The 23,264-nt window shown below is 37.8% G+C and overlaps 2 protein-coding genes across 2 annotated transcripts in view; one reads left to right on the plus strand and one right to left on the minus strand.

The window, feature by feature from the left end:
• Positions 1 to 1,572: 1,572 nt before the first annotated feature.
• On the plus strand, positions 1,573 to 5,118 carry LOC134875174 (relaxin-3 receptor 1-like). The gene is made up of 2 exons (XM_063899636.1): positions 1,573 to 1,641; positions 2,801 to 5,118. The coding sequence occupies exon 2, from the start codon at positions 2,931 to 2,933 to the stop codon at positions 4,134 to 4,136; it is 1,206 nt and encodes a 401-aa protein (XP_063755706.1). The 5' UTR covers positions 1,573 to 1,641; positions 2,801 to 2,930; the 3' UTR covers positions 4,137 to 5,118.
• A 484-nt stretch (positions 5,119 to 5,602) lies between these two features.
• LOC134875527 (ras/Rap GTPase-activating protein SynGAP-like) overlaps positions 5,603 to 23,264 on the minus strand; it is a 30,273-nt gene continuing 12,611 nt past the window's right edge. Inside the window, exons 11-19 of the mRNA XM_063900144.1 lie at positions 22,553 to 22,754; positions 21,580 to 21,770; positions 19,844 to 20,048; positions 18,675 to 19,253; positions 14,729 to 15,409; positions 14,471 to 14,632; positions 13,873 to 14,084; positions 12,206 to 12,278; positions 5,603 to 10,093 (exon numbers count right to left, since the gene is read on the minus strand). Coding sequence (XP_063756214.1) covers positions 10,070 to 10,093; positions 12,206 to 12,278; positions 13,873 to 14,084; positions 14,471 to 14,632; positions 14,729 to 15,409; positions 18,675 to 19,253; positions 19,844 to 20,048; positions 21,580 to 21,770; positions 22,553 to 22,754 — 2,329 coding nt within the window. The 3' untranslated portion in view covers positions 5,603 to 10,069. The remainder of the gene's footprint in view (positions 10,094 to 12,205; positions 12,279 to 13,872; positions 14,085 to 14,470; positions 14,633 to 14,728; positions 15,410 to 18,674; positions 19,254 to 19,843; positions 20,049 to 21,579; positions 21,771 to 22,552; positions 22,755 to 23,264) is intronic.

Raw genomic sequence — 23,264 nt, forward strand, 5'->3', positions numbered from 1 at the left:
ATTGTGGTGTAGCATGAACTCTATAATGAAATTAATTTATAACATTGGAACAGATACATCTCACCACTTTTTTTTTCTTCTGCAAAACTAAATCCTGATTTTTTTTCAAACCACTGACTGCTAATGTTTTCAACATTTTAGGTGACTTTTGTAATTTTCTACATGTCTTTATCTGGGAAATAGTGTTTTTTTTTGTCATTTAAAGTTATCATTTAGGATGTGTGTTTATAACCATATCTTGAAAATAAAATATGAAAATGAATGTGTGTTCAAGAATCTAGCAAAAAGCTGTTTAAAAGGATCATGCTGAACAATATGGATGCCAAAAGAGTACATTTACCAGATCTTTATCTCTGTGTTGATATCAGGCAGTAATTAATCCATCAGTTTGTGCATTAGATGCACAGATCTTTTTCCAATCAAAAGATCTGTGCAACCCAGGAACATATTTGTGTTGTTATTAATGGATTGTTTCTGTATCACACTGTTGCCAATGAAATCATGGACAATACATGTTTTGTTCAGCTAGTTTATGAAGATGGCTCAGTTGAAAGACCAGCATTAATCAACTTCTCCACTCTTCCGCCTATTCCAAGCTAATCTAATTTAGTCATTTACTGCTGATGTTCTTTCCACTATCAACAATGTATAATGAAGAATCATCTCTGCTGCTCAATCTAATCATGAAGCAATGCCCCAGATATAAATAGAAAAATAACAAATTTACTTTGATACACTTTTATTTGCTGTCAAAGTCCTGTCATCGTTTCACCTGCTTGCAAGGTTGAAGTGCCTTTTTATGACAAGCACATTGTTACCTGCAGCCACAGTACAAACAAACAAGCATCCAATTGGCTTACTTATTCATTTTGTCATCAAGGGGCACTTTAAAAAAAACAATGGTACAAAGGACGTTATACCAAACTAAAATTAATCATAAAAACCAAGCCCCACAGTAGCACTTAATGTCTCCTGCATTAAACAGAAGGTATGAGCTCCCGTAAGGAAGAAGGAAGTAGGGACAAAGTACAACAAAGGGAAGCATTTGAATTATGTTGTGCCTCTAAGGAACATTAAAGGTTGGATGTGCAGACAAATGTTGCACAATTGCTTTCTAACATTATGATGCCTTCAAGAGTTGTGAAAGTTAGGTCTAAAAGGTCAGCTTCTGTCTAGACAACTGTGTGAAAGTTATACAAACGTAATGGATTGTTTGTTTTCTTTTAAAAACATTAATGTTTTTTATCACTTCTTCTTATTGTACAAATAGTTGAACATCTGATATAATGTGGAGAGGAAATGGAAAATAAATTTAAGCACTAAACTATTTTTTCAGGAGTCAGGACCAATACAGTTTTTAATTTAGTATTTGCTATATCAAGGTTTTTATTATCATATGCACAGTAGCTACAGTGTAGTTATGGCAATGAAAATCTTAGGTCCCGAGATATCTCTGTTTTTGTGTTTCTGTACTGCCATTGCATGTGACATCGGGTCTGAATATGCAGAGAGAATATCGGGTGGAGCCTGATTTCAGGGTGGGAGCCTTCCACATTGTTGTTTTTTTCCATCCTCATGATAATCCTATGTTGGGCAGCAGAGCTGGTTCAGCCCGAAGATTTACCTCCTTATACCAACCAGGTAAGATTTCTTTTTAATCCAAATATCTTAGAATAAATGTACAGAAATATCACAGCTAATGTGAATATTTATCTTTAAGTTGCTTACTATCATCATACTTAGTTTACAGTTTTATGTTTCAAAAGAGTTATTAAAAAAGAGAACATATCACATCACGATCTGCTCTCTCTCTCTGTAACTTTAAACAATGTATTCTGTTGGTTACTAAGCTGTGAAGTGTTAAATGAAAAGGAGTTACCATGCACCAGATTCGGTGGTTTCCAAGTGATATGTGCACATTTCCAGGACATACATGGTACAGACATGAGAATTCAGCAATGTTATTGTTAAATAAATACATTTGGAATCGAAATCTGAAGCAATAACGTAGCAAAAACATTTTCCTTGCCTTTTGCAAGCAATAGTTTTTGTTTTATTCAGTCACAAAGTTAAAAGTCAAATTCTGTTTTGGTTTAAACAAAAACTTTAAATGTTCTGTTAGACACTGACTGACTCAACATCTGCAGAGAAATGAAAAAAAACACTTTATTTACAGTAAAGAATTAACTTTAAAGAATATAAAATGTTAGTGATTAAAGGAGTAAGAAAAACATCTTTCTTTAAATATATATTCTCTGATTACTAAGATCAAATCAGATTAACATCCTTAAATTCACATTTTTATTGTTTGGATGTGAATCAATAAGTGCAAGAGCAAATGGGGGTTTTGTGATTACACATTAAATCTAAAACTCTTATTTCAAGTGTTTCTGCTAAATGAGAGACAACGTGTAATTTACGTGGTAGATTCAAGCATTATATATATAATATGTCTGAAAAACAAACATGTATACTGTTGTTGTTTTTTTATTCAATACTTTGAAGAAATAGTCACACGCTTAAATACAGTTAAAGTGTATAGATTATATATAGATAGATATTATCGCATGATAAAAATAGACTGGGGAAGACTTGACAGGCTTTTCAACATCAAAGGGTCAATTAGTTAAATCTCCTTATCTTTTTATCCTCTCAGAGAAGTTCGATTCTTTGAGGTCTAAATCAAATTATGTAACTCTGTGGGTAACACTTAATTTGTTTATCTGACAAGGCTAATGTACTTATTTGCTCATAAACTGCAGCGCCTATTATGTTATAATCATTTCCTCTTTCCTTGCAGGGATTGATGACTGCCTGCTAATAAACAGACAACCAGAACTTACATATTTAGTTTGGTACTGCAAAAGGAGGTTAAAAATTGCAAATTAAAGCAGTTAAACAATTAACAGGATTGCCTTTAAGAAAGCAAAATGTCAAACACTGACTCAAAGAGACTTGATGTTTTCAACAGTATCCTGAATGGTTGCCTTGGAGGCCTTTACTGTAATAACTCCCACCAGTTTTTTTACAACAAAAGCCTCGACTTTGGGCTGGAGATTTTTGATGATGATCCCTCCTGGGGACGGATAGTCATCTCTGTGGTGTACTTTGTCGTGGCTACAGCAGGAGTTTTGGGGAACCTGCTTGTGATGTTCCTGCTGTACTCTACTCACACCATCACCACAGGCATCATCAACTTCTTTGTGTTCAACCTAGCTTTGGCTCAACTCCTCTTCTCCATGGTCTTACCTTTTTGGGCTGTAGACATTGCAATGGACTACAGCTGGCCCTTTGGCCTGGCCACATGCAAGGCTGTGTCCTTATTCACTGCACTCAATGCCTTTGCAAGTTGCTTTTTCCTCACAGCAATGAGTGTGACCCGGTACTGCTTTGTGGCTACTGCTCTCAAGCCCAGCGCCTCCCTATGCAGTAGGTCTTGCACTTCTCGGGTGGCCACAGCTTTTATCTGGGCTGGAGCACTCATAGCAGCGACACCCCGAGGTGTGTTTGCAGAACTTACAAGTGTGGGCAATGACACAGCGTGCCTGCTTCGTTTCCCTGATGGTACAGCCTGGCTTGGGATCAACCAGCTTCTGAAAGTAGTGCTGGGTTTTCTGTTGCCCTATGCCATTATCATCGCCTCATACCTGCTCCTGCTGCGCTTCCTCTGTGAGCATAATCTGAAGGGCAACAACTCTTGGCGAAAGGCTGATATTTCAAAGTCTGTGGCAGTGGTGGTGCTCTCATTCTGCGCCTGCTGGTTCCCCTACAACATCCTCTCACTTTGGGGTGCCTTGATCCAGCTTGACATCGTTGATATCAGCCCCTCATTTTATTTGGCTCAAACTTACTTTTTCCCCCTGGCCAACTGCTTGGCTTTCATCAGCAGCTGCTTAAACCCTGTCATCTACTGTCTGGTGAGGAAGGAGTACCGTGTGGCCCTCAATAACGTGCTCTTCAAGTTGAGCCTGGCTATCATGTCCAAGATGCCCTATGGCATTCATTCTGAGGAGAGGTCGGATCAAACTGGGCAGCTGGCCATCCCTCTCAATAACATATACAGTGAGACAATTGTGACCGACTCAAAGAGTTATGCCCCTCTGACGGCGCTGCCAACAGAGGTGTCCACCATGTAAAGCCAATGATAAAATTCTTCAAGCGTACAGTGTTTTCCTTGAGGGTACTTACTGTGTGCTTCAGAAAGACCTGTGTTTTCCTGTGAGGATGTAAAGTATATATATTTCTGATTTGTTGTGATTAAGCTGCTTCATAAACCCACTTTAGCTCTTGAGGCTACACCACTTCACAGTCTTGATCAGGGAAAACTAAGAGTTTAAACTCACAGAAAATCATTCTCTAATTCAGTATAAATGTGTTATCGCATAGTATTCATTTTCTCCTCCATCTTCTTCTCAGTGTTGTATTATACCTCATGTTCTAATTTCTACTTCCATTAGTTAATGTTGCTGCACTATATGTCTGGAGTGTGGTTGTGTTGTCCAGGTTTGACAACATTTCGTTTTACTTGTTTGAGAAGAAATTGTTAAATAAAAAGTTTCCAAACTTAACTTTCCATAACTAAATGTGTTTTTGTATGCCTCCCAGAACACCGACAAGAATTATCCTTATTATAATGGATAGCTATTACACTGTATGTTCAGTTATTTCAAGCACATGGTTTTCAATACTGTTGTGATAAAGTGTTTGACAAGGGTGCAATACCACTATTAGGCATTTAGTTGTAACGGATTAGCAGATTGAATACTTAAAATATCGAAAGTATGCAGTTTTCCTTTTTTTCTTTAAAACTAATTGTATCCCTCTAAATGTATGTATTGTTTACATTAAAACGGAAGAATGTCCAACATTATGGCAGCGTCCTCATCTGCTGATTATTCTGCCTTTTGCGATCCAAGTACACCACAAGATGGTGGTGTTTCTCAACATTAAAACAGAGAGAAGCTTACATACATACATATTACCACGTCAGTCTGTCTCCCTGTCTGTCGGTACCTGCAACATCATTGTATGGCATACTATGTAATGATGTTTTTATGACTATTCCTAATGATGCTATTACTTTTGTATGTATTATCCTATGACTTCATGCAACACTAAACTGTGACCTTTTTTTATAGCATTCTACTTTTTTTAAACATTATTTTGGCATGAAAAAGTCAATATGAAAAGTCCTATTAAAAATGTTGAAATATCTCATAGTATAGTATTTCTTAAAAATGCCATGTTTGCCTGTTCCATGAGCCAACATTTTGTGCGGCCTCTGAACGTGACTTTTCATCATCCAGTCCCATTTCAATACTCTCCCTCATTATTTCACTGCTTTGGTACTGCTTCAATGTGCCTCCCTAACAATGGTCTGTCAGGTTAGGGATGACCGCTTGTAGAAGCTTCTGTTTGCATGACTACGAGTGTCATCATGTGAACATTTCCAGTCTTCAAACCCTTATAGGATTTTTTCCATAATAATCCATCCTAGAGTTATTACAGATGATTACAAACCTGATATACAGTAATGTAACCATTCTTGTAGTCAAGTAGCTCAATAGGGTGCTTGAAATGAAACGTCTTCAGTTTCGGGATTTATTAGTTTATTTAAATCACTCGGAAAAATCACCTGAAAAATGAATACATTCCCTTTGTTCAAACAAAACAAATCATATCAATCAAATATACTTACACTAATAATAATAATTACAAGCGCAATCATACATACAATAACTACCATCATAAATAAAACTACCAACATTAAACATCCACCATACAACATCAGGGGGCGGGAGGGTATGGCTTATCCATGGGGCATGGCTTATTTCAAAAGAAATGTCAAGTAAATTAAGGTATTACATCCAGTAGGCCCAATTCAAGTCAGAAATCCCACTAACTATATTTGTGACACAGTAGATCAATTGTGCAGAATAATAGCTGCCAAGAAAAATACTTTGTTTCATTCCATAATGATATACATCCATTTTAGAAACATAAATATGTTAGCTGTTAAATACCCTTGTTCAAAATATACAAGATATCTCATTTCATTTATTAGGTCCTGCTTTAGCTGCAGCGGAGCAGCAGTTATTTTCCTCTGGGTCAACAAAGGTTCAGTCATCCTCTAAAATTTCATGATTTGTAAACATAAAGCACTTCTTCGACAGTAACTTCTATAATATTCCTCACCAATCTTCATAACACTGGAGCATTTGTCGCATTTTTCATTTGGGCCAAGAAACCAAACTTGTGTTCCCTTTTTATGTAACAAATAATACAAGGGAAGGTGTAAAATCAACTATTTATATGGATGAGATGTGGGCCGGGAACCAAGCTAAATAAAAGCATAATTGTTACCTCAGCACAGACCCCTTATTTCATGTTCTTTTTTAATTGTGTTTTGATTTAATGATCACTTGTCAAAGATTGTGTCTCAATACTATTGTGCATTTGGCATTTCACATATACAAAGTTCTTGTTGGCAATATGTTTGTTCCTTGTAACACCTGAGAGTCAGACAAATACCAGGAACATGATTAATCTCATCCTCTTTTTAAAAGCAAATGTGTATGAATGTAATGGCAACGGCACTTAAATACAATAGTAAGGACAAACTTTAGAAATGGCTCTGTGATGACAAACATTATATATAGTAAATCCTAAATAAACGAGCAACCAGCAAATAAACTTTAAAGTTTCTGTTAGCACTGTCTCTTAAATAAACTAAGTTTTATTAGCCACATGGAATAAAGCATCCTCTCAGATTGTGGTATAAAGATTTCAGAGGTAGCACACTGTACCACTGCAGCTAACACAAAGATAAGAATACATGGGCATATTATAGATTTGTATGTCTTTATAAACATCTCTCAGATTATGATTGCAGCTTCTCATAAAATGCAAACAGAAGTGCAGTATAACATTTCAAAATACTGTATTGCAATGCAGGCCAAATAAATAAAATGCATTTGTTTAAAGATTACTTAAAACTGCAACCCAGTATTGTTGAAAGCACCACTGCTAATTTCCTAAACATAGGCAAGATACTTTAAGGATTTGTCTTATTATTCCACAGGACAAAAATGTGCTATGCTAAGAAATTATTTAGCTCTCATCCCATGAACGCAGTCACACCATAGCGCTGTAGTTTCAGGATTGCAGCATTAAGAGTTTATAATATAATCATTTGTTTTTACCACAAGTTCAACATGCCTGAAGGCCTACCCTTGATTTGAATACATTTTACATATAAGAATAGATATACATTAAGCTATTTTATACATTTCTGGTAACCTAAACATATAACTTTGTATCATATGCTATTTATCTTGAAAGAAAATGTCTTTTAAAGGCAAGAGGTTAAGATAAATTATATCAATCCATGAATGTATAATATAAATTATTCTGAACATACAGAGTAAACCAACACACTGCTTATTAATTCATCACCTGACTACAAAAAAGGACATTTAATATACAAAGTTTACACGTTTTTTTTGTATTGGCATTGTTATTTTTGGCCCTGTGGCACAGACTGTAAGGCAGTCAAATCCTATGCACATATACTACATATCCCTGCGTGGAAACTCTTTATTGTTCTGTTGTTTTCACTGTCGCTTTGCTTTTTGTTTTCGTGTCATTACTCTTAGTACTTTCATGTTGTATAATGCAAAAGGCTGAATGCCACCCTCTTCTGAAAAAAACAGAAGAGTTAGCAGGCTGGATAAAAAAGGTTGCCTTCCAATAAGAAAGCCATGTCAAATTTTTTTTGTACATTAGAATAATATCTGACAACAAATCATCTTACTCGTCCTTGCATTTAAAAAGCACATGCAGAACTGTTGCACATCTATGCTTTAGAACATTAAACACAACAGATGAGTAATTCACTACTTGCTATAATATGATTTGTTTCCAGTTGCACGTAATGTTTATAATCATAGTAATTTAAAAAATGTATTTCTACAGCACTTTTCAAACCAATGTTACAAAGTGCTGTAAAACAAATCATGAAAATGGCAGAAATGAAGGCCATGACTTTATCAATTTTTCAGGCTGACTTATTACTTTTGACGCTTGGTTAGTTTAGGCTTTAGACCCATATTGTCTCTCAGATGCAACGGTCCATGAGACAAACATTCATTTGGAGCTGTCAACTAAAGATGAGCTGTCACTATAATCTTTCAGATATTTCTCATAACATCACATTTCTTAAAGACCATGTTAAACAGATGAAGTGTAGTTTGTGTTCCCTAAAAGGAGGAGGGGGCACTCCATGGATTTAGTATTGCACTTCAATTAAAGATTATACAAATAATTAAAGCAGCTGAGGCTGACATATCCAGACCCCCATTTACAACTGAATTAACCTGCCATCTGAATCTGGATTTCTTATCTGAATAAAGAAAAACATGTGAATGCGAGGTTTGATGCACATTATCGGATTGGTGACAACACAGCTTTAGGGTTGAGTCCCTAATGTGATTGGGTCCCTAACAGCTGTGACTACCTTCATACAATGTGACTATATTATCATGAACATTTTTAAATAGGGCTGGGTATTGTTCTCAACATCTTTTAGGGTTGCCTGCATTTGATCCTTTTTGTTAAAAATATGTGTTTGCACCACAAGGCTTCAAGTAAATATGAATTGTGATTGGCTGGCCACTGCAATAGCTAGTACCCGTCCAGTCTGTGGTGTGTTGAAGTCGAGCGGAGTATTTTACTGAGTTGGCAGTAAAGCGCCCTGAAATGCACATGTCTTTATTATGAAAGAAAAAACTGGGAATATAAATTATATTCTAAAAAAAACACATGAATCACTGTTGAACTTAATGAAAATGTGTTTGTGTAAAAAGAAGGAATGGAATGCTTTTTAACGTAACTGAACGTTTCCATTCACATGTTGGTATCGAATGAAGTATAAAAAAGGTATCAAATTTAGTGTTCTATTGGTATCAGTATTACTGTAAGGGTACTCATGTTTTAAACAATACCCAGCCCTATACCATAAGTGGAAGTAGCAAGCAAGTCTTCCATTTAGAAAAAAAGGACGCCTGTTCATAGCATTGCATTGCATACCAAGTAGAAATGCAAAGGCCCTTAGATCATGGATTGAATATTTTCCTACATTTTCACATGGTTTTCCCTCATGTCAGGTGTTTTATGAAGCACTTTGTATCATTGTTTCGAAATGTCATATATATATATATTTTTATTCTGATTAATATTATTAATACAAAGTGAACAGAACACATTATAATGTCAGATTATGTAAATGTTTCAATTTTTATAAAGTTTAATAACTTTAAGAAATACGTTTTCTATACACTGAAAGTTCAGGCTTTACACTGTGTACCGAAGGAAAATGTAACCAACATCAGGTCTAGATTGTATTTAAAGCAGTTCATTGATTGTAAGTTTTGTTTTGCATCTATTCACATGGGATGGCTGTAGTATAAAGGATGCAAAAATGGTGCGAAAATCATAATGATAACCACCTTTGCAGCGAGAAAATGTTACTAAATGATTTCATCATAATCAAATAGTAATATTGATCTTTGTTTGGCCCAGCATCCGAGGAATATAGATGAAACTGATTTAACTTCATGCTTGTCGTCACCATTAGGGGATATTGTGCTTCTTAAAGCCTTTTTACATTTTGTCTGCAGCCACTTAAGTGAGAAGTGAGTGTGCTGTTTGTAGAGGGGAAAATCATAAATCCATCTTCCTTCCCAGATTGTTACACAATTCTTCTCACTCTCCGGTTTAAATAAATAGACTCATTAGGTTCAGTATTGCCATTGGTGTGGCATTGGCTTATCTTTCGGTCAAAATGTGCAGACGACTCACTGCACACGTTGGTTCTCTTGCTAAACTGATTGTCAAGTTCTGGTACAGGCAAAGTTTGAATATGTGCAAAGTTTTTTAAGAACGTTGTGAGATGAAGCCTCCAGTGGTCCTGCGGGATCCACTGCAGGGCTTCTCTTCAAGGGTTTCTGTAGAATGTGTCTTCTTACACGCGAGTGACCATCATGAACTCTGGTCACTTTGGTATTGACAGTCAGGATCCTGGATGGCCATAACCCTGGTTGATAGATTGAAGGGGGAGAAAACAGATGAAATAACAGTTTATCTCCATTAACAGCTTAACAAAGACGCAGGTTTAAAGGAATAGTTCAACATTTTTAGAAGCGCATTTATTTTCCTTCTTGCCTGGAGTTAGATAAAAAGAGCACTCTCCAAAATGGGACTCATGTCTGTAACATTCACTATGTAGCTTAGCCTAGCATAGTTACTAACAGGAAAACGGCTAGCCTTATTTTGCTTTCCAAAGGCAAGAAAATCTGTTTACCAGCACCTGAAAGCTAATTATTAACACATTAAAAGTTGTTTGTTTAAGCCATACCAAAACCGAAGTGTGAAAAAAAACAGTTTTCCATTTTAAAGGGTGTCGTGTTCCTGAGTTTTTCTTGGCTAGGAGCAACCAGCAGAGACTGGAGAACTTACTTTCAATGGCCAAGAAATAGTCCAACAAATAACCCCGTAAAAACAGAAAAGTTGTTGTTTTCCATTTTAGTTCTTGTACTAAACATTTGCATCTTTGGACAGAGCCAGGCTAGCTTTTATCCCTTCCCTCCCTAGCTGGTCTTTATGCTAAGCTAACAGAGTTCTAGTTCAAGCTACATATTTAACATGCAGACATGAGATTGGTGACACTCCTCTCATATTAAGCCGGGATTTCCCCAAATAAAATTTCCAATTTTCGACCTCAAAGCTAGTGCATGACGCCACACTAACATGTTTCATTGTTAATTGTACACAATGTGAAACTCACAGCAGTGCAGCCGTCCCAAATAGGTTTGTAGAGAACACTTCAGAGATTGTTTACCATAACCAGTTTACCACACATAAGTCATGTATCATCTGAATTAAATACAGACAAACTGAATTGCCTTATTCTTTATGCCTAACTATTTACAACGTGCTCTTTCACCTGTGTTTTTAAGATAAAACATCCCTTTCTTTATTAAATTGGGGTAGATTAAGTTTACAAGTATGGACTCAAGCTTTCAGAGGCATTTCTTTGTACATTGTGAAGCAGAATAAGTCTTGGCAAGAAAGCAATTTCGACATATGTCACCAAATGTTGATTTATTCCTTTAAACATGAATTATTGTTTTTTTTCTGCAGTTTACATTCACACAGTAATTATCCAGTCTCCCGACACTATCTGAAGGAATAGCATTTCTCAACACATACTTGGACTATGATACCAAATGCTTCAAATGAGTTTGATTTAAAGCTTTGACCACAGTTTGAGCCCAAAAATACGGCTTACAAACCAATGTTGCTTCACTACACACTTTGGGCAGCAAAGTTTGGACATCATGCTCCACACACACACTCATTTTTGTTTAAAAGGTCACAGAAACAATGTGAAGAGCAGTGAAGAAACTTTTCCATATATGGTCTGAGTTTTCAGGAGGGAATTTCCACTTGCTTTTGAAATTGATCCATGAAATAAGGTGACGATGTATTTCAATCACAGCAGTTGTTCTGCTAAATTTATTTCAGTATAAACATGACACACACACGCACACACACACGCACACACACACACACACACACACACACACACACACACACACACACACACACACACACACACACACACACACACACACACACACACACACACACACACACACACACAGCCCCTTCACCTTCGTCACAATCCAACCCACATGGTGCATTCACGACGCTGAGCCCTGCAGAATCACTGTGACGCAGCTGGTGAGTCACAGTCAAGGATTTCTGATGATGAATGCTTCTCAGGTATAATAATATATTTTTTTGTGGGAAGTATTATTGAATGTTGAAGACTTGCTATTCCTTCCCAGAAATACATTAATCTCTGCACATAACTTTAAGCTGCATCCAGCTCTGGAATTTAAGCATCCTTGTTTATGCTCTCCACTCAAGCATGTGCAGTAAAATGGTGAAATGTTATTTCAGATGTGACATGAACGTACTTTAGAAAGATGGGAATAGGTGACGTGTATGACAGCTGCAAACTTTTCCCCTGCACTGGCTTTGGCAAATGCGCTGAATGTGATGTAAGAATGATGCAAGCTGTTTTAGGACATGACTGGTTTAGCAAATAGGGATGATAAAAGATGTAGACACAGGCACAAACCTGGTCAGTGAGGATTCGAGGCTTAATATCAGGAATGGCACCCACTCTCAGCTCATCTTCCACAGCCATGAGTCTGACGACAGGGAAATAGACAGAAACATACCGGTTGACAAAAATAAAGTTACAAAGCCGGTGTTCTTCGTATTTACTCTAAGATTACGTGGCCATATGATGATATTAAGGTCCTGACATCTTTCTGGGTGTGTTCAGCTATCCTCAGAGTTTCCTGATGCTGAATCTGACCTGCCTTCAGGACAGTTCGGGAAGTTCAAATTCAGCTGTTCAAATACACAACTTGAAATGGGTGTGTGCAGGAAAGTTAAGTGTGCGCCTATCTGCTGTGTCTGTAATCAGAGGAAAAGTTCATTTCAACTCAAGGAGACTTTCAACCAAATGAGATGAGATGTGAGCTCTGTATACTCCAGTTATACAAAGTGTAAATTGAATGTAATGCACTAAGCATTTCATTGGGTTGTAAGTACAAGTACACATGGCTACAGTCAATAAAACCAATCTCTTGAAAAGTTATATGTGAAAGCATGAGCCTTAATGATATGACTTTTTATTGGTATTGCTAATTAACTACCCTTTAATGTCTAGTTCTACATTTTTTGAGATTTGCTTTTATGCCTTCTCTGTGAGAGTTGAATGATAGTATCAATAACACTTTCATGTCTGTGCGTTAAAGGTACTGGAGTTTTCGACTACACACAGGTACTAGCACAATGGAGCCTGTTGATTGGGTCTTTAGGTCAGGAATGTATAAACATTTTCTTTTAAATATGGACATGGTCACCCATAGCTTTCTGAAAAGCTGTTATGAAGCTCAAAGAGGGCGGCTCAAACAGTGGCCATTTCGGCAGAGAACCCAACATCTAAATCCTGATCCCAAAATGAGCATCACTGGTGAAGGTGAAGCGGGCGATTGTGAAGCAGCAGAGCAGACGGCTAGCTAATCAAAACGGGTGAGTTATATTAAAATTCACCACCATACAATTGTCATGTGAATGGAAATAATTCATACATAATAACACTTTTTGTTGCTAACTTTCTCATTAAATATAGAAACGTTTGGATCTACTGCTGCTAGCTTCTTTGATTGGAAAGAAGTTGGTCTGGAATTAAAGGTTGGAGCTTTTCACCTCTGTTCCCAGTCTTTATCCTAAGCTATGCTAATAGCCTCATGACTCACGCACAGACATGAGAGCAGTATCTTCCCAGCAAGAAAGCAAATCAAATGAGTTGAAAATTGTACTTTCTGTACAAATTGATTAATAACTATCAGTTGCAATTAACTGAAAAAACATTTACTACGATCGTATTTCATAAATAACTTAAATTTCAGGACATATGGCCGTTTCTGTCTTCACTGAACATTGATGGATTTGTCAAAGTACGTATTCAGCAGACCAGAACATTCCTTTAAATAGAGGCATTTCTACAAATTACCTAAATAATGAAGCCCTTCCCCACTTCAAAACGCGCTTATACAGCTGCAATAAATAAAGTGCTACACTTTAAGTGACTTTACTGAAAAGCTTGTTTTTTGATTATATTTCCTTATTAAGTACAAATGTGTGTGTGACCAATGTGTTGCAATAGAGAAAGTCTAGCTGTATCACAGCTCGTATTTCTGCCAGCTGTAGTTCAACCTGAACCCTTGTCACCTGTTGATGATGCCTTTGATTTGAGAGTCCTTCTCCACTTGCTGCTGTTTTAGACGCCGCTCACTGTCGTCCAGGCGGTTCTGGTACTGCATTAGAATCTTGCTTGTCTGCTGTTCCTGCGACACAAGTCTCTGCTCATATTCTTCAAGTTTGCGATGAGACATCTTGAGACGCTCCTTTAAGGAATGAATCTCTTCTTCATACTCTTTTACCTGAAATGTTAAAAACAATTCACCCGTGTCACCATCTGTTTTCAGAGATATATGATGAGTGATTTTTTTACTAAAGACACCGTTGTTTTGTGCAGCTTTCTTTATAAGCTGCACAAGACGAGACAAAGCTGCATTGGGACTACAGTCATATTTAATGTGTGCATTCACACATTTCAATGCTGTGCAGTACGTACTGCAGATACATGTGTTTCTAAAATAGGCAAGTGTGTGGGAGTTGTTTATTCCAGAAAACAGCCACAATTATGTAATTCATGTATGATTTTGTTATAGCTCTGATATTTACTATTACAGGGCAGAACAGATTGACTGTGTCACCTATAAATAGAGAGAAAACAGCTGGTAATAAATAAATTAAATGTACTGACCCTCTCTAGTCGGGACTCGTCCATGCTCTTGGAGTACTCTTTCAGCTGACCCTCACGGTCCGGCCGCAAGCTCTCAATGTCAGCCGAGAGATGTGGCATGTTGGACACCCAGGCCACTGTCCGTTCATTGAGGCCCGTTGTGGTCAAAGTAGACTGAGAACCCTGAGATCATAAACATCACAGGTAAATTAGGCTTTAATTTCAGATCTTCATTTTAGAAATACATCAAAAACATGTAAATGTAATGGTGAGATTGACCTGTTTATTGCCTGGTTTGAGCAGATGCGGCTGTGGCGGCTGCAGTTGTGTCTGTTGCGACTTCTTGGTGGTTTTTGTGGGAGTGTCTGTTGATTCCTCTGCAGCTGCCTGCTGGCCCTGGTTCTCTTTGGCAGAGCTATTCTGGTAGGGCAGTCCGGGAGCAGGACTGTCAGTCAGTGATTCCTGTTGCTGCTGCTGCTGCTGCTGCTGTTGCTGCTGCTGATGTAGTTGTTGCTGCTGTAGTTGTTGCTGTTGCAGTTGTTGCTGTTGTAGTTGTTGCTGTTGTAGTTGTTGCTGTTGAAGTTGCTGCTGTTGTTGTTGCTGCTGTTGAAGTTGTTGTTGCTGCTGTTGATGTAGCTGCTGTTGATGCTCATTTTGCTGCTGATGTTGCTGCTGCTGATGTTGCTGCCGCGGATGGCGCAATTTTGGCCCACTGCCGGTGAAGTTGCTTTCTGAAGAGTCGAGAAGGAGGTTCCTGCTTTGCGGGCGAACTTTTGGGGGTGTGGCCGTGACTGGAGTGTTAATTGACCGCTGGGACTTGAGGTGTTGTGGCGGAGCCATGGATGACTGGCGGACAGGGTGAACTGTGGTGGGTGGTGTGGCCAGGGAGGCGGGGGTACCCGTCCCTGTGGGTGTCTGAGATACAATAGATCCCATCAGGTGCTGCTGCTGGAGAGACTCCTGAGAGCAGAGAATGAGGAATGAGACTAGAGTGATGAAAATAGATCAACTGTTTACTGAAGGTCATTTTTTGTAGAGCATGAAAACATCCAACTTTAAAGTGCCCAGGTATTTAAATCCAAAGACACACAAAGCCAAAGAGCAGAACTCATTGCTGTCCTTTTGATTTGTATCAGGGACAACTAGCACATTCACTGCAGACCTTTAACTGGCTATTTATTCTACAAATGAAGTAATCAAATAACAACAAATATTTTACACTCAACGACTTGTATGGGTAGAAAAAAAAGAACAGGTAGACCTTTCAAAGTGCTTTTTGAAGATATTAAACTGCATCAACACGTAAAAAAGGAAACAAAATGAATGATTGTAAAACAGTTAAATATTATGCACTTTTTTAAATGGCGGTGTAGTTACATTGCAGTGCAAGATATAAAATGCAAATAGAAACAGCCTTCATTAAACACCATGGAGCAGAGATCAGGTTTTCTGGGTTTGTTCCAGATACAGTATGTGTTGCACAAAAACTGAAAGCTGATGTTTTTTTGTTTTGATTCTGGGGACACAAACAGGCCTGTCCCAGTGGACCTAAGAGGTCTGGACTAGCAGAAATGTGTCTTCTCTAAATGATTTAGTGATTAATGAACAATCAGCAGAATGCATGAATATAAATGTAGCTTGCTGTCTGGCAGTATAGATAGAGCCATGTAGTGATGGATAGACGGATAGATAATGTCCTGTTCTGACATGCCATCTGTATTAATAAAAAGGAGGCTTGTGATGTTTGTTCCATTAAGGCCCACGCAGCAGGACAGAAATAGCTCAAGACTACATGATTGTATGATTAAACTATGATTTTACACAGAGATGCTTTCATACACCAGTGTGTGATATAGATCAGCAGTCACTGAGTTCATCATCAACGGTTAAAAAAGTTGCCTTCGATTAACTTAAAGCTGTTCCAAAAAACACAATTATCCTAACTAAACTTTATCAAGCAAGTGACAGTTTAATTAATGTTCAAAATGGGGGCACTAATGTTTTTAAAAGAAACGTTGACACTAATTGTATAGATTGTAAATGCATATATGTATTAAATAACTCAAAAAAGTTAGTCCATTTTTACTTGCAAGGCTATACTCTCAAGAATCGTATCTTCAGTGCAGAGAGGGTAAAAGTATGTATGATATAATGATTTCAATAGTTACGATGCTCCTTACTGCCATGTTGACAGACAGCTAGTTTTCCAGCCTGTTGAAACAAGGACACACAGCATATTTGGTGTTTAGCACCCTGCACTGTTCAGACCAGTGAGAAATCCTGCTTAAGTTTGTAGTCTGCAGAATTACAAGCATTTATCAAAATCAATGGATAAATCCCTGTTAGATTTGCATATAGCTCTAGTGAGGGAATTTGCTGTTTTGTTTTGGTCCTTACTTAGTTCTGTAACCTGATACTCAGGGGTGCAACAACAATAATGTGTATTATTGATTTATCTGCTGTCTGTTTATGTCAGAAAAGACTACAAACGTATTCCAAGTCTTTCTTCAGTCCAATATGATAAGATTTTGGGTTTAAAATAATAAAACATGTGAAAGTGAGAAAATCTACATATTTGAGAGGCTGGAAACCATATTGCATGAAAGATTACTGATTATTTGATTGTCAAGTTACTGTTGGTCAGCTCATCGTTTCATCTTAAGTGTGAATTAAATGACGAGCAGGATCTAACTGCAAGTGTGAAACTGGATCCATGAAGACATTTCTGTAGCTCACCACAGTGTTAAAATCACACTAAGAATAAATGGTAATTTGGCTTGAAATAGATCAAAACAATCCAGGTATTTTTTAAGAAAAAATTTAAAATGAAATCTTGGCTGCGACTGTCTTCGTCTTAAATTCAGCTTTGATGTTGATAATACTGCATCTGAATTGAAATAAAGTAATTCTTTAATGAAGAAAATAGTAGATAAAATAAGTGACATAAGCCCGAAGATCTACTAATGTATAGGACTAAAGGAACTCCTAAAAGTTTTGGGTTTTACTTTACACACATCAAGTGTTAAACTATCATGCAGAGAGTTTGTTGCTCAATAGAAAAAAAACATAACGTTTTAAAATAAAGGAATTTTAATATAAAATAAAGAGAATTCAGGTATAATTGGGTTTAACCTTATTTCTACACCAAAAGCTAACAACAACAAAAAGTAGCTTTTCAAGAGTTTTAAATGGTTACCGGTTTTGTGTATGCAACAGCATTTATTACACAATGCAGTACTATTCACAGAGTGTATACTGTAAGATATCTGAAAGCCAATCAACCAGGAACACGGTACCAGACAGTATCCAGCAAACAAAACAAAACACAGGCAGTCCAGTTTGAACACTAACAATGAGATCTGAATTTGTTTTTAAACTACACAATTGGATAGAGAGGCAATTAGATATCCATGCAACAGAATCAATTGAACAAAAAAATGGATCATCAGGGTGAGTTCATGGACAAAGAAAGGCCAGAAAGTTCTCCCCCTAGTGGCGTTTTGTTTAAAACACAAAACCATCTTGGACATATTCAGCTTCAGCCCAGCGTCATCAGAGTTTCTCCTGATGAAGTGGTATTTTACTCTTTAACTACTTTAATTGGCATAAAGACTTTCTGAGTTTGGTTTACAGTCTATGATGACTCTTTCATTCCTCTGTTTGCCTTTCAAATGTTGTGGAGTTATGGAAGGTGTAACATAACACTGCACTGCACACAGCTTTCAACAAAACCCTAAATGATAAATTCCTACAGGAGAGTTGTGTTGTATCTATAAATATTATCAGTCAGGGTTTCTTTATGGCAATCACCAGAGCTGATAAAAGGGTAAAACTAGATATGATATCAAATGAAATAATAATCCATATCTAAGTGGAAATATTTATACAGATCTTTCACATCTTTATCTTAGCTAGTTCTTTACTAAAAGAAAGAGGTTATTTTTCATTTAAATGTCAGGAAGAAGTATTTGTCAAATCATATTTTAGTTTCTTTTGTACATTTGTAAATGTTACTGATTGTGCCTTATGGGAAGTCTTACCTCAATCCTTGGTTCATTGATCTTTTGAATAGTAGCAGACTTTTTGATAGCAGTAAATATCATATCATTATCAATCTTATTACTTTCTATATTGATTATACATTTTAGATGACTGACTGTTGCATATCATTCCAGACTGTCTTTCTGCGATATTTAGAGTGTGAAGATAAGTGAGAGTTTCCTACCTGCACCTGCAGTGACAGCTGGTGCCAGGCGTAGTCGTTGCTCTGATTCTGCCGGGTGAAATCATCGCTGTAGCTGTGTGAGTGGACTATGCTGGGCTGCACCAGACTGCTCTGTGACCGCAGGGCGGACAAGTCCTCGCTGCGGGAGAAAGCACTGTTGCCAAAAGCCGGTGCATAGTCGTGGTGACCGTTCTCGGGTTCTGGGGCGAGGAGGAGGGGAGGGGGGTGAGGCTGAGCCTGAGCCGGGGAGTTCTGGGCGGCCAGATGGAATAGCGGATTCTGGAAAGACAGGGGGAAGTGCATGGCCGCTGCTGCCTGCTGCTGCTGTTGGGAGATTGATTCGGTGGGCCCGCCTATGTGGCCCATCTGGCTTAGCCTCAGTGCAGAGCCCGCGGAGCCCGCCGGCAGATGCCCACCCATCCGGATTGGACCACAGAGGTTCCCGAAGCTGTGGCCCAGGCCGGCGATGGAGGCTTGAGAGGAGGTGAGCATGTCTCCCACAGAGTTGAGGTTGGAAATGCTGTTCATACGGGAGTCCTGGAGGTCCATCATGGACACACTTTTATTTACACTATGGATCTGAGAGAAACAATAAATATGCATCGTAGCTGGATTTTGGACTGATTTTGTTTTACATAAAAACACAGTACAGTTATGTGCAATCAATTTTGGTATTTTTAGTTTTAAATACATAGTTATATTGATTCCTTTGGAGAGCCACAATTACAGTATATGCAATTATAGATACTTTACTTGTTGTTTGAATGTTTACATTATGTTCTCTGTTGTTTTCAATTCAACCTTAAAGCATTGACTCATTTTTTTACTTTTTTATCCTGTGTTGTTGAAAAATGCTATGTGACTTCACGTGAACTTTAAACATTGTTTATTAATGACCAGTTCCTTTGTGAGGCAACAACCACCTAATGTCATTATTTAGGAAAATTAGTTGCATTGAAAAAAGCATAAATTGATCAAATCGAAAGCAAGACTTGACAATGATGATTAAATAACACATCACCAAAAACCTGTTATTATGATCTCTAGGTGGATCAAAGCTCCCTCAGCCTTCCAAGTCAAACAGGAACAAAGAGAGCCAACAACCTAAGTGATTACCTCGAGTTGATAATAAATCATCTAACAGAACTACTGTATGCTATACTACACACCTTTGGGTCCGGTTCAGTGATATCCGAGCTGCTGGTGCAGTAGGCGGGGCTGGATCTAGCCAGTGGTGGGCGGGTCACATAGAACACTTCCCTCGACGAGCGGAGGTCTCGTTCGGCATGGCGTCTCATGTTCAGATTAGACGAGAGGGACTCTACAGCTGAGACTCCAGTCGTAGGGGAGGGCAGGCGAGAAATGTCTATTGAACTGTAGATACACAGAAAGACATTACAAACTGATGGGTTTAGAATTACACCATTTAACGTTAACCTATGTACTTACGACTGTTAGCAGGAGGATAGATGTTCTCAACCACTTTTTTGCGTGTGACCACTTAATACACTGCCTGGCCAAAAGGTCACACACTCTAATATTCGTTGGACCACCTTCAGCTTTGATTATGGCACACATTTGCTGCAGCATCGGTTCCACAAGCTTCTGCAATGTCACAACATTTATTTCTGTCTTAAGATCTTGTATTGATGACGGGAGAATCGTACCACTGCGCAAAGACTTCTCCAGCACATCCCAAAGATTCTCAATCGGGTTCAGGTCTGGACTCTGTGGTGGCCAATCCATGTGTGAAAATGATGTCTCATGCTCCCTGAACCACTCTTTCACAATTTGAGCCCGATGGATCCTGGCATTGTCATCTTGGAACATGCCCGTTCCATCAGGGAAGAGAAAATCCATTGATGGAATAACCTGGTCATTCAGTATATTCAGGTAGTCAGCTGACCGCATTCTTTGGGCACATAACGTTGCTGATCCTAGACCAGACCAACTGCAGCAACCCCAGATCATAGCACTGCCCCCCACAGACTTGTGACCTTTTTTTTGGCCGGGCAGTATATGAGGCAATATCTCATTGCAGCGCTTCATCATTGCTTGCAAGACGTTGCAGATTGTGAGAGCTTAAATCAAAGATGATTTCTGAGAATGTTATTCTAAAGAATAAAGCAGCTTTTCACATGAAAAAGAAACTTGCTGTTCTCACCTCAGAGAGACACAAAAGAGTTCTGTCAATTTGAGTTTATGACCAGGTCTATTTTACTGGATTTAAATGTGTGCAACAACCTTGCAAGATGTAGCATGAAATTGTTGCATAATGTTCTGAAATGTGTGGAAACCTACGTCCTTTAACGTGTGAATTCAGCTGATTTAAGTCTCTCATTCATTTCCATGTTTACTGCTGCAGATTGTGTTCCAACAGACGAGTGCTTGATATAATATAATCCAAAAGTGCTCTAGATTAATCTGTCTTTTTCTCTTACTTAAAGAGTTCTTATTCAAACAGTCTTGCTGTAATTAGAGCAACTGTCTCATGACAATTGCACAGTGCAGACATGAATTTAAAACACAGAGGAAAGAGGTTTGGGTAAGAGAGTCTGGGAACAGATGGTGCTGGCAATTACTGATTGATTAATGACTTAGAAAGCCTTAAGAGGTGCTTTTGCATTAGTCTAAAAATATGAATGTTTTGAGCAACTAAAGTGTAATTTACTGTATGTTCTTGGCCTTTTTTGTGTGCTACTGTTAATTATGCACCAAATGAGAAATTGTTATTCCTTTCTAATGTCCATGCACATTATCTTGAGAAAGTCACAGCAGGGATCAATCCTCTGCTCACATTTAAAAGAGTCTTGGCTCTGTACTCTTTGAGGACATGCAAATCCCATTTCATAAGCAGAAGTAATGTTGATAGAAATACATCACAAAGGAAACCATGGGAGGATACCTGTTTAAGTCACGCATCATAAGGCTTTGGAAGTCAGAGGACATGAGACGATTGAAAGACGGCCGGGAGAAGAGTCTGTCCTTCGGTCGGTCCGGCTGGTGATTTGTAGGCATGTGGAGCTGCGGGTTCCTCAGGGCGACGCTGATGTCATTCAGCAGCCGGGGTAGGGGTCCGAGTTTGAGAATAGCATCCTACAGCAGGAAAAGGTTTTAGAAATCAAGGAAATCCAGATGCTTATATGTCGTATAAAAGGACCCAACCTTTCCTGAACCCAGAAACATTTTATTGTGTTAGCTGTTCAACTGTGAGGAGGAAAAGGTAAACATGGTTTAATTTATTGTCCTGCTAACACATGCTTTTAAATATTACATTTAGGATATGGAGAGCTTTTTACGTAAGCAGATATCCCTATTTTGGGTGTCTAAATTGTATCAGGAGAACTATTATCTGACTTTTCTGCAGCCCTGTAGAAAATATTCCAAGGTCAAATGCTTGTTCGTGACATTTCTCCACTTAAGACATTTTTACATGTTATCATATAAACATGAATCTGCTCTTTGACAGTAATTTAATTACATCTAAACTTGAATCATGTGATTCATGAGTCATTGATACAATTCAATGTCATTTATATAACACAGAATATGTCTTTTATGGAACACAGAGTGCAGCAATTTAAAAAAATCAAAAAATGTTAAGACAATTTAGTGCCGGGCATAACCTATTTAAACTTTTATTTAATGATACTACAGTACAGTTCTGATAAATTAACAGTGCAAGCAATAGAGTTAAATATTAAAGTATTAATTCCACCTCAGTTTTAATGGAGTTCAAATAATATTCATCCTGTGCATGATAGATAGAGAACTGCAGAAACTCATTTTCCAGCTCTCCTCTCTCTACAATCTTTAGTCAAAGAAAGAAATCATATTAAATGTTTAATTTTAATGTTCCAGTGTGTTATTGCACCTACCTTGCTAAGCTGGCCCATGACTTCCCAAAGTAAGCTGTGGAGCATGGACAATTCTCTGCCGAGGTCAATGTAGCCCTCAAACCCTCCAGCGTTTCCTCCAGCCTCCATGTTTGAAATCTCGTAGAGAAATTGCTGCATGGAGTCCCACTCCATCTCCAGGAACTCATTCATGAAATACATGTATTCCTCCTTGGGTCCAAATCTGCAGAGAGAAGAAGGACAGGACACATGAAGGTGCAGAATAAGATGGAAACATATTCAAGGTTTAGCCATACAAGTGAAAGGATGTATAAAATATCATATTGTGTGCTGTATGCATGGCTGCAACCATCGGTTATTTAAATTTCTGGACCATAATTTTCTACATTCATCGTTTTGTGATGTATTTAAATGCCTTGTGTCATCATAAACCCAAAGATATTCAGTGTAGTATGATTTCAAAGACAGAAAAGCAGAAATTCTTCATATTTTAAAGGTTTACTTTAGCCATTTTGCATGGAAAATTATTTACATCTGATGCTTTTTTAATCTGTTGTATTTTACATCATTGGATTATCATGATTTGTATGCAAAGTTCAAAACATTTTGGTTATATAAAATCTCCACCTAAATTTTGAAGTCATAATTATAGAGTAGGTGCAAATTTGAGTCAGTAGAATTGTTTTAGTATTCAAAGAAATGTCAGTACGAAGCACAGGATGACTGTAGAGAC

The sequence above is a fragment of the Eleginops maclovinus genome, chromosome 13 (assembly GCF_036324505.1).
Source record: "Eleginops maclovinus isolate JMC-PN-2008 ecotype Puerto Natales chromosome 13, JC_Emac_rtc_rv5, whole genome shotgun sequence".
Taxonomy (NCBI): domain Eukaryota; kingdom Metazoa; phylum Chordata; class Actinopteri; order Perciformes; family Eleginopidae; genus Eleginops; species Eleginops maclovinus.